The sequence below is a fragment of the Kogia breviceps genome, chromosome 2, assembly GCF_026419965.1.
Source record: "Kogia breviceps isolate mKogBre1 chromosome 2, mKogBre1 haplotype 1, whole genome shotgun sequence".
Classification (NCBI taxonomy): Eukaryota; Metazoa; Chordata; class Mammalia; order Artiodactyla; family Physeteridae; genus Kogia; species Kogia breviceps.
Window position 1 is genome coordinate 107,783,780 of NC_081311.1, and position 13,436 is coordinate 107,797,215.

Consider the following 13,436-nt stretch of genomic DNA (forward strand, 5'->3'; position numbering starts at 1 on the left):
CCTGTCTCTGGCCTGCATATACTTTAAGAACTACAGATTCAGAGTCTAAACACATGCAGAATCAATGGTGATTCCCTCCCTACACTTTTCAGCGAGCCATTTCTATCCTGGCCATGACCAGATCATTGCCTGTCTTCTCCCCTTCTCTTCCCTTGGGACAAAGACCGTCAATAATGGCATCTGCTGACAACCCAGTGCACTGTGACATTTGATAACTGACTCTCCTCTGGCTCCCTATGGCTTTCTCAGTCAAGTTATCACTGGTGTTTACTCAACATTCCACAGGCTTGCTCCCCGCTGGTGAGCTCCACTCGAACCTTCCCCTCTGCCCTATCAGCACTTGCTTTGTTTGTCAATTCCATACAGCACATGATCACTGAGTTCATACTTTTGAAAGTCACTGTGCTGGGTTTAAAGATGAGTGAGATCCACCGAAGCTTACAACTTGATACAGAGTGTTAATAGATGCACCGACTACAAGAAGAACAGGCAGAAAGTTCTAAGTGCTATATGAGAAATCCACATCAGTGGTCCTCAAATCTTGGTGGGGATTAGACTCACCTGGGAGCTTGGGATGCCTGTGAATGCCCAGGGCATCCCTCCACATTAAGCCTTGGCCTCTGTGTTCTTTACTAGCTCTCCAGGTGATTCTGGTATACACCAAAGCTTGGGAACCGCTGATCTAAACAAATGGCTAAGGGCTCCAAGCGGGGAGAGATCACATCAGGTTGAGTGAGGGAGTATTATTAACAGAGTCCTCCTGATGGAGGGCACATCCACACAGATGTTAAAAATAGATAGAATTTTGTTGGAAGAGATTTGAGGAAGGCCAGGAGGATAGGACTTGAGGTAGGGAATGCAGGAGAGCCGGCAGGAAAAATAGCATATACACTGGGACAAAAAGGTGAGGCCAGAGAGAGAGCAAGAGGGCCTGAGTGAGCCATATTCTGGAAGGCCCTGAGGAATTTCACCAGTTCAGGGGAGTGTAGCTTCTCAGTAGGCAAATGAACAAAATTGTGCTTTTGGAAGGTGGCCTAGACACGTGGCAGGAGTGGGGGCAGAGAGACCAGTTCAAAGACTGCTGCTAGACAAACACTTTCCAAACAGCACTTTGGTCTCCTGAGCTCATAACTGATAGCAATTATCGCCCCTTGTAAAAGAATTTAGTTGGTAATCTGGCCACATAATCAGTCTTGGACCTGGTCATTTCAGAACTTTATCATGTCTGGTTTTTAAATCCCTGAGCTGGTAAATCTGAAATTGGACCTTGGCATATGGGGCCTCCATCATAGCACAGACACCAGTGCTGCACAACTACAGAAATCAGTTGTTTTCTCTGAGGGCGTTCCATACTGCCCAGCAGCCAACGTGACAAGGGCCAAAGCTGTTAAATTCTCAGGTGTTTTCACTTTTCCTATTAAAATTATATATAAAACTTGTATTTAGAGGAGGTAAAAACCAGGATGGGCACTCTAGGGGGATATTGTTTAAAAAAAAAAAACAAAAAACCTTTACCCTAGTATCTGTTTTGCTAAAAAAAACTGACCTCTCTTCTAAGAAGCTCTTTTAATAAAAAGTCAGAACAAGAGCAGAGGCATTTGACTTCTTTGTGCAGGCAAAAGCTGACACTTGACCAAGTGAGAGCTGGGGCTACAACAAATAAGATTTTGTTTTAAAGTAATTATGAATCTAGAGAATGCATAACACTCATAAGAGGCATTTGTAAGAATGTCAAGCAAACTATTATATAGAGAATGGATAAACAATAAGGTCCTACTGTATAGTACAGGGAACTATATTCAATATCCTGTGATAAACCATAATGGAAAAGAATATGAAAAAGGATATATATGTATAACTGAATCACTTTGCTGTACAGCATTAATTAACACAACATTGTAAATCAACTATACTTCAATAAAATAGATTTAAAAAAAGAATGTCAAGCCAACAGACAAAAATTTCTCTTGGTTTTTAAAAATTAAAATAGCAACTTTCCTGAGAAGTTACAGATGCTATTTCTTTGGGATGTCATTACCTTGGCAAGTGCAGACGTAGACGGTTCTAGCAGGAGCTCGGAGACCGCCTCAGCTCGCAGGACCACAGAGAGCTTCCGGCCTGAAACCAACCAGAGGAAGGGCTGAAGGTGAGAGAGGAAGGAGCCTGTGACCCCAGAAGCCCCAGGCGAACTCATTTCCTATCGACCTTTCTATTCCATGTTCACTGACTTTAAAAAGGATTTCTTGTGCTTCCCTGGTGGCACAGTGGTTGGGAGTCTGCCTGCCGATGCAGGGGACACGGGTTCGTACCCAGATCCGGCTGGTCAGGGAGGATCCCACATGCCGTGGAGCGGCTGGGCCCGTGGGTCATGGCCGCTGGGCCTGCGCGTCCGGAGCCTGCGCTCTGCGACGCGAGGGGCCGCGGCAGTGAGAGTCCCGCGTACCGCAAAAAAAAAAAAAAAAAAAAAAAGGATTTCTTAAGAAATCACTCACATGATTTTTACCCTAGCTGAAAGATTTTAGAAAACAAGGTAGCTTTTTAAAACATGTCCCTTTAAAGAATGTTTCATGTAAATCAGGATGGTGAAGTGCAGGACACTTGTAAAGTCTTTTGTAAGAATAAAAGCAGTTCCTTCCCCCAACCCTGAGCAATGTAAAAGGCGGAAAGGAGAGAACTGCATCCTAAGTTCCTAATAAGCCTTGGCGTCTGCGTGCTTTACAAGCTCTCCAGGTGATTCTGATACACACTAAAGCTTGGGAACCATTGGACCCAAACAGCTAAGGGTTCCAGGTGGGGAGAGACTTTTGAAAGGCAGGGCGTTCTCAGGGCACTGCTGTTACCTATCCTTTTTTGCTGTGCAAATGTCCATTCGACACTTACTGCACATGAAGGAAATATAAACCTGTGCAGCTTGTACCCACTTGCTTTGACGTTTGATCACCTAACAGTGGTGCTTAAGCTTATATGCATCAGAATCACCTGTCCTTCTCGTCAGCCGACTGGGGTGGGCCCAGGAGCAAGTGCCTTTTAACAAGCTTCCTGGGTGCTTCTGAGGCAGTGATGCTCAGACCACAACTCGAGACATGCTGCTGTGGACTTGGGATTCCTCAGTTGTTAGCAGTGCCATCTAACTCTTTGATGTGCATAAGTCTTTATCTCCTGCTGGATTGTGGGCTCCTTGAGGAGCAAACTTATACGTTTCTCTAGGCCCTCCAAACAGCAAGCTTAGGACTGGGTGCATAGGCAGGTGCTCAGACCTGTGCTTTGGAAACAGTAAACAAAAACTGAATGAAATCAGAGTTTGAGACTTAAACTATAAGACTATATGCCTGACTTCTCTCCTGCATCCAAATTCTATACAGGAGAAAGATCTCCCCAGTCAATGAAACCACCATTTACAACTGCCACCAACTACCAAAGTGCTTATTTTGATAAACATAATGGAACTTTGAAATCCCCTGAGCAGGGAATATCACTCAGAGACATTTAGTCCTCATTCTGATAAGATAACGATATTTTCCAGTTATTCAGTGATTGTGCCCGATGGAGCCACTTCATCTTCCACAGATTTCCACGCTTCAGTCTATCATCACGTCAGCTCACGTAGAACACATGTTCTCAGACTGTGCTGAACACTTTAAAATGTACAATTTAGTATTATCTCTGGATCGACATGACACAAGAGTACAGTTAATCCCTAAGCACAATTGACCCACAAATCACTTCTATTTGACTTTACAAGCTGTTTTTAGAATCAGAGTGAACAAATGTACCTGAAGTCCCAGAAATTCTCATATCACACAAAATAAACTTTCCGATATGGTTCCCAACCTGTTCCCAGTGCAAGTACAAACTATACTTCTTAAGATAATGTAAAATGCAGATTACTCAAAACTAGATTCTCATTCTAAGCTTGCAGCTTCATGTTTTCTCGGGAATGAAATGGAGGGTAATTGCTCTGGCTTAAGATAATTTATCTTGTAATTTTTGCTGGATATGGTTAAAAGTTGGTATTCTTGTCTACAGAATTCAAAATCAGTATTTGCTGTGGGTTGAGAATTAACTGTTTCAAGGCCATGTAGAAAAATCACTGCATAGCACTGTGTAAGTTCATGTCCCTCACAGGCATTACTAGATTTCGCTAAGGATAAGCTCAATTCTGTTTCCACCACAAAGGGAAGTCGTTCCTCCAAAAACCATTGCCGTTGTCCATTAAAAAATAGTCCCTTTCCATTTGACTCCTTTCCCTTTTGCCCCAAATGCTTCAATAAAAGTAATACGGCCAGTATTGAACTGCCAGTATCAATGCTTCAAGAGATGGGTGGGGACTACAAGTGTTGCTGTAGATTGTGTCCCAGTGTTGTACAAGAGGAGAGTGCTGTGTGCAACTCCACTCTTATGTGAGAGGGATTTTCACTCTCCTGCCCTCCCTCTGAGTCTCTGCTAAGAATCTTCTTTTGTATCCTTCCCATGAGCACATTACAAACATCAATAAGAGGTTTATAATAACACATGTAGAAAGATTAGAAAAGAACTTTTCAGAATTGTGGTAAAAATATATAACATAAAATTTACCACTAAAATTTTTTTTTAAGTGGCATTAAGTACATCCACATTGTTGTGCAACTGTCACCACCATCTATCTCCCAAACTTTTCCATCATCTCAAGCTGAAACTCTGCATACATGATCAGTATCTCCCCATTTCCCCCTCCTCCCAGCCTCTGGTAAGCAATATTCTACTTTCTGTCTCTGTGAACTTGATCATTCTAGTTCCCTCATATAGGTGGAATCATACAATATTTGTCCTTTTGTGTCTGGCTTATTTCACTTAGCATAATGTCTTCAAGGTTCATCCATGTTGTAGCATGTGTCCAAATTTCATTTCTTTTAAACACTGAATAATATTCAATTGTATGTATCTAGCATATTTTCTTTATCCATTCATCCTTGTCTGGGCATTTAGATTATTTCCATCTTTTGGCTACTGTGAATAATGCTGCTATGAAAATGGGTGTGCAAATATCTGTTCAAGTCCCTGCTTTCAATTCTTTTGGGTCTATACCCACAAGTGCTAGACCATATGGTAATTTTATGTTTAATTTCTGGAGGAACTGCCACACAGTTTTCTATAGTGGCTACACCATTTACATCCTGGCCAGCAATGCACAGGGTTATAATTTCTCTCTATCCTCACCAACACTTTGGATCTTCTGCTTTTTAAAAATAGTAGCCATTCTAGTGGCTGATGTACATAAGCAGGAGAATTAATTAATAAAATGTGGCTAAGTCCCACAATGGAATATCAGATAGCAGTGAAAAGAAGATACTATAGCTATATTCAACAATATGAATAAGCTTTAGAAACAGTTTTCTTTGAGAGAAAAGAAGTCCTAGAGGACTACAAAAAGTATAATACTCTTACATGATGCTCAAAACCAAACCAAGCAAGATTGAATACTATATTGTTTAAGCACACATGCAGTTGGGATAGAAACTATATTTTTAAAAAAGTAATGGAATCTCAATGAGATACCATCAGAATGGCTAAAATAGAAAGGATGAAAATGCCAAACGTTGGTGAGGATGTGAGGCCACTGAAATTCTCACACACGGCTAGTGGGAGTATAAAATGGAACAATTGCTTTGGGAAACTGGCAGTTTCTTAGAAAGTCAAATACATCTCTCCCCTGTAATCCAGCAATTCCACTCCTAGGTATTTATCCAAGAGAAATGAAAACATATGTCCATGCAAAAACTTGTACAACAACGTGCATAGCAACTTATTTATAGGAGATAAAAACTGGAAATTGCCCAAATGCCCCTCAATTGTGATATATCCATGATAGAACACCACTTAGAAGAAACAAGGAGCAAATTACTAATACAGCAACAAAGTAAATTAATCTCACAAACATGCTGAATGAAAAAAGACCGAAACAAAAAAGTACATACTGTATGATTCCATTCATAACTATGCTAATAGAAGTCAGATCAGTGGTTGTTCCTTGGGTAGGGATTGATTAGGAAGCGATAAAATTGATCAGGAATGGGATTTTTGGAGGTGTTGGTTAATGTCTTATATCTTGAGAAAGGTATGGGTTACATGGATTTATGTGTTTGTCAAAACTAATCGGGGATTCCCTGGTGGCGCAGTGGTTGAGAGTCCGCCTGCCGATGCAGGGGACACAGGTTTGTGCCCCGGTCCGGGAAGATTCCACATGCCGCGGAGTGGCTGGGCCCGTGAGCCATGGCCACTGAGCCTGCATGTCCGGAGCCTGTGCTCCGCAACGGGAGAGGCCACAACAGTGAGAGGCCCGTGTACGGCAAAAAAAACAAAACTAATCAAACTGTAAAATTAAGATCTATGCACTTCACTGTGTGTAAATCATACCCTGATTAAAAAATTCTTAGGAAAAAATCAGAACTGCATTTCACATTGTTTATTTTCTAATCAGCAGTAAATGGGAATTTAATTTTTAAACATATTTTTTAAACATGGTGAATTTTGGGGGGCTACAATATTTAGTAAAATCCCACTTTTTCTGTAATTAAATATATTTATTTAAAATGTTTGACCTTGTACCTCCATTATGGACACCAAATGGGAAAGGGGGGAAAGCCATAGACTAATAAAAATGGATGGAATATTTAGCACAGTGGTAACCTGGGATGGGGTGGGGGAGAATGGGAGATGAGATAGGGAAGAATATAGAAGTAGACATAAGTTGTGGTATGGATTGTTTTGTTTTATAAACCCTCAACTGTCCAATTAATTTTTTAACATTAAAAAATTGAGATATAATTCATATACCATAAAATTCATCACTTTAAAGTATAAAATTCAGTGGTCTTTAGTACATTTACAAAGCTGTGCAACCATCTCCACTAATTCCAGAACATTTTAGTAACCAAAGAAGAAATTATATAACCATTAGCAGTCACTTCCCATTCTCTCTTCTAGCCCCAGATATAGCTACTCTGCTTTAGTGTCTCTATAGATTTGTCTACTCTGGATATTTAATATAAATGAAATCATATAATATGTGGTCTTTTGAGACTGGCTGCTTTCACTTAGCATAATGTCTTCAAGGATTATCATGGTGTAGCACGAATCAGTACACCATTCCTTTCAAGGGCTGAGTAATACTCCATTGTACTGATATGCCACTTTTTGTTTACCCATTAATTGATGGACATTAGGGTTGTTTCCACTTTTGGTTATTATGAATAATACTGCTATGAATATTTGTGATGTGTTTTTGTCTGGACACTTGCTTTTATTTCTCTTGGATATATACCCAGGAGAGGAATTGTTGAGTCACATGGTAATTCTAAAATTTAACTTGAGGAACTGCCAAACCGATTTCCAAAGTGGCTGCACTGTAATTCATTCCCACCAGCAAAGTATGAGTGTTCCAATTTCTCAGCATCATTGCCAACACTTGTTATTGTCTTTTTTAAAATATAAATTTATTTACTTATTTATTTTTGGCTGTCTTCATTGCTGCGTGCGGGCTTTCTCTGGTTGCAGCAAGTGGGGGTTACTCTTCATTGCAGTGCGCAGGCTTCTCATTGTGGTGGCTTCTCTTGGTGTGGAGCACGGGCTCTAGGCGTGTGGGTTTCAGTAGTTGTGGCACATAGGCTCAGTACTTGTGGCTCTTGAGCTCTAAAGCACAGGCTCAGTAGTTGTGGCACACAGGCTTAGTTGCTCTCCAGCATGTGGGATCTTCCCGGGCCAGGGCTCGAACTCGTGTCCACTGCATGGGCAGGCGGATTCTGAACCACTGCGCCACCAGGGAAGTCCCTGTTTGTCTTTTTTATTACAGCCATCCTAGTTGATGTGAAGTGGTATAATATATATATTATATATATATGTATTATATATTATATATAATTTTTTGCTGTTTTCTTGCTCTTTAAAAAATTGAAGCATAATTGACCTACAACACTATGTTACTTCCATGTGCACAACATAGTGATTCAATGTTTCTGTGTTACAAAATCACCACTGTATTCTGTTATATTTTAGTTGCTGGACTGAGTGGTCATTCCATGGGTATTAGTTATTGTGTGGCTGAACCACACTGACTCTATTTTGTCAGCTCCATCTTAGGCCCACAGTCCTACCCCCCTCCCCTTCCTGTGTGACTGAGCTTTAGCCTACTCACAAGTAATGCACCCAAGCCAGATAAGTTTCCTATCAACTTTTACCCTTGTCTTCATCTGATATAAGAACTGGAAGAATGCTCTTTAGCTGACACAGATGATTAATGGTCCTCAAGGAATAATGGTCATGAGACCCCCAAGGGGATGGAAAAACTCCCAGTCCCACTGGTGCAGATGTGCTTCTCCCTTAATAGTCAGATTGCATTTTTAGCTTTGGCCCCTTTAAATTCCCTTGTGCCCCTTTTGGCAGTGAGGAATGCAGCTGCAAATGCTTCCAGATAGCTGTTCACCTGATCCTACCCATATGTAAGTTACCCACAATAAACTCCATAATTGCATTTTATGGAGTTGCCTGCTTCACTTTTTGGTCTCAAAGTTCCTTTTCAGTTTGGGGGATATTATTCAATATCCCACCTTCAAAAAGTTATTTTGCTTTTAACCAACATATGTTATATAACTGTTTTTGTGTATATTAAAAATATATTTTACAAGGAACAGAAAAGCTATTTAATTGGACTAAAAAGGGAGGGGAGAATGAGAGAGAGAAAGGAAGAAGGAAAACCACCTTTTGGAATAGTAAAGAGACTGAGAAGAGAATTTATTTTGTGTCCTGCATTATATCAGGGGCAGATAATGTAGTGATGTTGATGAAACATGAAATGAACGCTGGGAGGAATGAGTAGAAGAAGAAAAGAAGGAAAATATGAATTTAAGAAAGAAATAGTTTTTAGTAATCTGATGGAGATTAAAAATGAAATACGTAAAACATTTTAATAAACGTGTCTAGTTTTATAATTTAAATAACTCTATTATTTAGAATTTTCTAAAAATGAGACAGATTTTCCTTAATTTCAGATGATCCAGTTCAGCCTTGCCTTCTTTCAAAGTTCATTTTACTCAGAGCTTCTTCAATAGACTCACAGCCAACATTTATTTATTTTCTCACTCACCCCATGACAGGCTTTCCAAAGAATCCAGTTTCAAATCTGGCATCTCCTTCTTCTCCCTCCTTCTACAGTTCATGAAATGGATAGCTGGGCTTCTTGCTGTATCCTCGCCAGCGGCTTTGCACTCACCCCATGGCCAGTAATCCTCCAGATCCCATGGTTGCTCGCTCCCTCCCTCATTCCAGCTGGCTCAAAAGGTGGTCTGAGGACAGCCTTTTTTTTTTTTTTTGCGGTACGCGGGGCCTGTCACCACTGTGGCCTCTCCCGACAGGCTCCGGACGTGCAGGCTCAGAGGCCATGGCTCACGGGCCCAGCCTCTCCGTGGCATGTGGGATCCTCCAGGACCGGGGCACGAACCCGTGTCCCCTGCATCGGCAGGCGGACCCTCAACCACTGCGCCACCAGGGAAGCCCGAGGACAGCTTTTTCGACAATCATATATAAAATAGCCCCATCCACACTCACACTCTTTCTTCCCTTGTCCTGCTTTTATTTTAAACATGGAGAAAATGTTTAACCTCTCTATGAGCAAATACATGCAGATAAAGAAAATGAGACAGTAGTTTTCAGCTGTCAAATTACCAATGACGGAAGAAATTTTTCACATACTGAGATATGGGGAAGTCATTCTGACTTATACATGATTTAACATAAACTTTATGCTAAGTAGAAAATCCTGTTTTGTAGCCTATTAAACATACATTGTACATCTGCTTTAACCATTAAAGAAGAGGATGCATCATTGTTCGGAAGTAAAGAGGGTCTGTTTCAAAGATAGACAGAAATGCCTCTTTTCCTGGGACATCAATGCTAGTACTCCTTTGATAATAAGGCTCCCTTCCCAGGTGCCTAGCCATACGGACTCTCTGTACATGCTAATCTGTCTTTTTTCAAAACTTTGAAGGAATATACCTCAGTCATGGTTGATGTTCTTTGTTCTGACAAAATATAAAACTGTTTTGAAAACCGTGCTTCCTTGGAGGAGTTCCTCAGAGCTAGCTCAGAGGCTATCTCTGAGGATACAGTCCTCAGCTTGGCTTGAATAAAAGTCTCTTCTACTCTTACAATAGATCGGTTATCGACTATTTCTGTCTATACCAATGATAAAAATAATTACGTCATTGAAAACAGGCTGAGTGGGGTCAGAAGAACAATTTTTTTTTTTTTTTTTTTTTTTTTTTTTTTTTTTTTTGTGGTACGCGGGCCTCTCACTGCCGCGGCCTCTCCCATTGCGGAGCACAGGCTCCAGACGCGCAGGCTCAGCGGCCATGGCTCACGGGCCCAGCCGCTCCGCGGCACGCGGGATCCTCCCGGACCGGGGCACGAACCCGTGTCCCCTGCATCGGCAGGCGGACTCTCAACCACTGCGCCACCAGGGAAGCCCAGAAGAACAATTTTATAACTGTTAAAGTTACAACTTCTCTGGAAAATAATTTAGCAACATCCTTTTAAGTCTTAAAGAATGCACATCTTTTGACCCATTCATTTCAGTTTTAAGAATCTATCAGAAAGAATTTATCTGAAGGCAAGCATTTATTTATATGAATGTTCAATGCAACATAATTTTTAATAGTGAAAGTTAAATAAACTTATATACAAAAATAAAAGAATATTTTAAACTCTATGATCCATTAATATAATGGGAACCTGTAACACCACTGAAAATCATGCTTTCAAAGAGTTTTTAATAAAATGAGAATTTATTCATTAAATATGTTAAATTTCATAGAGTATACAAGTATGCAGATGTATTATATACTATGTATAAAAATATACATACAGTATATAATAAAAACCAGAAAGCATATATAATCCAAAATTGGTCCTCAAAATCGGTGTACCAATTTTTTGGTGTACCTAGCCTAGATTCACCTAGGGAATTTATTAAAATCAGTGTCCTGATTCCATGCAGGCCTACTGAATTGGAACCTTAAACTAGCCATGAAGCAGGAATATGGACAATTGTAAGCATGCTCTTCTCACTATCTGTCAGCATATTATTTTATCTTTGTATTTGTCTCCCCTGCTGGAACATAGGCTTCAACTAGAACACGGAACTCCCTTTGCATAAGAAAAAGCAGAGGCTCAGGAATTACCTGGAGGTCCGGTGGTTAGGACTCTGGGCTTCCACTGCAGGGAGCATGGGTTTGATCCCTGGTTGGGGAACTGAGGTCCCCCAAGCTGAGGGCTGAGGGGCATGACCGAAACACACACACACACACACACTCAAAATAAAAATAAATAAATAAATAAAAGAAAACAGGGTGGATGAGAGATGAGAGGATGGGCAATCTTGAAATCTTAGGAAGAGTCAGGGAGGCAGGACTGGCGAAAGAAGGACAGAAAGATAATCTGTGATAGTGCAGACTCAAGATTGGGCAAGGGGGCTCAAAAGATATTTTTCAAAGGGAATGCTGGGCATTGTACAATATAAACCACCCCTACCTACATCCACCAGGAAATCTTCAGTACGGTATTAATTTCTCACTAATAAATAGATATGGGGGGACTTTTTTTTTTTTTTTTTGGCTGTGCTTTGTGGCATGCGGAATCTTACTTCCCCGACCAGGGATGATCGAACCCATACTCCCTGCAGTGGAAGCTCGGAGTCTTAACCACTGGACGGCCAGGGAAGTCTCAAGGGGACTATTGGAGGTAAGTGGAAAGAAATGCTGAGTCCTACTTTAAGGTGGGTAATGAAGGCTGCCGGTGGGTCAGCCACCTGGGTCATGTGTACTCACCTTGAGAAGCATATTTTTCATGGTAAATCTCATAGGCTTTCCTGTGGGCATCATTGAGCATCTGGAGACGTGAAGATCTTGATTCCTGGTGGGGAAGCTCCATTATCACTTCCTCCAAGTCACTAAAAGTGAACCAGATCTCAACTAGGTCCCCAAAGGAGTGGAAGATGAAGGAGGCATAGTCAGCAAAGAGATCAGCAAAGGTCTCAGTTCTCTGGACGGTGCTGGCAGGGAGGGTCTGGTGGTGCAGGACCACCAGGGGCTGAAGCTGAGCAGTCTTGAGGGCCTCAAGGAGTTGGCGGTAGCACTGCACTGTTTCCTTGTCTGGGTTCTTGGAGCTTCCTTCTGGGAGTAGCTGTGCCCACGGCAGAAATACTTTGTAATGAGTGATCATAATGGCACGAACACTGCTAAAGTACTCTGGCAGGAAAGAGGGCAGTGGCTGGCGACAAACATAAATTTCTTTGTCTCCTGTTACAAAGGGAGAATCCTGGTTTCCCAGTGGACTGCTCAGGTTGTGTAGCAAGTCGCTGGTTAGAGGACCAGCAGCTGAAATGAAGTTTCTATCAGATTCCCAGTCTAACCCCCAACAAGAAAAACTCAGGAGGACAATAAGGACTAAATGCCAGACTAGCTCCATCTTCAAGGAACTGTTAGGAAGTATGTGGAATACTTACTTTATAACTACAGTTGAGGTTGTAAAATACTAAGTGACTGTAAACACTTAATGTGTAACTGGGTTATCTACATTAATAAAAATCAGTACGTGATTCACCTATGTAATATCAAAAAATTTTAAAACTATAAGAGATAACACAAAACCCTCAAGCTTCTCACACAATTTATGCCAAGGAACCTGGGAAGTGTCTGAAGAAAAAAAGTTCTCCACATTTTTTCTTACTTACAAATTATTTTAAAACTTATTTACATAACAGAACAAAAGTGAGTTTCTCACCAAACTTTTTTTCTCCTTTAAAAACATGTAGGGGGTCTTCCCTGGTGGCGCAATGGTTAAGAATCTGCCTGCCAATGCAGGGGACATGGGTGCGAGCCCTGGTCCGGGAAGATCCCACACGCAGCGGAGCAACTGAGCCCGTGCACTACAACTACTGAGCCTGTGCTCTAGAGCCCATGAACTACAACTACTGAGCCTGCGTGACACAACTACTGGAGTCCGCGGCTGGAGCCCTTGCTCTGCAAAAGAGAAGCCACCGCAACGAGAAGCCCGCACACCGCAATGAACAGTAGCCCCCACTCGCTGCAAGTAGAGAAAGCCTGTGCACAGCAACGAAGACCCAATACAGCCAAAAAGAAAAAAAAAAAAAAAGTAGGGACTTCCTGGTGGTCCAGTGGTAAAGAATCCACTTTACAAGGCAGGGGACACGGGTTCGATCCCTGGTCAGGGAACTATGATCCCACATGCCACGGGGCAACTAAGCCCGCACGCCACAACTACTGAGCTCTTGCACCTCGTCTAGAGCCTGTGTGCCACAAACTACAGAGCCCATGTCCTGTGGAGCCTGCGCACCACAACTAGAAAAGAGAAAAAACCTGCACGCTACAACTAGAGAGAAGCCTGGG

At 41.6% G+C, this 13,436-nt stretch overlaps 1 protein-coding gene across 1 annotated transcript in view; it reads right to left on the reverse strand.

The window, feature by feature from the left end:
- LCT (lactase) overlaps window positions 1-12,495 on the reverse strand; it is a 61,372-nt gene extending 48,877 nt beyond the window's left edge. Inside the window, exons 1-2 of the mRNA XM_059053656.2 lie at window positions 11,856-12,495; window positions 2,039-2,118 (exon numbers count right to left, since the gene is read on the reverse strand). Coding sequence (XP_058909639.1) covers window positions 2,039-2,118; window positions 11,856-12,495 — 720 coding nt within the window. The remainder of the gene's footprint in view (window positions 1-2,038; window positions 2,119-11,855) is intronic.
- Window positions 12,496-13,436: the final 941 nt, after the last annotated feature.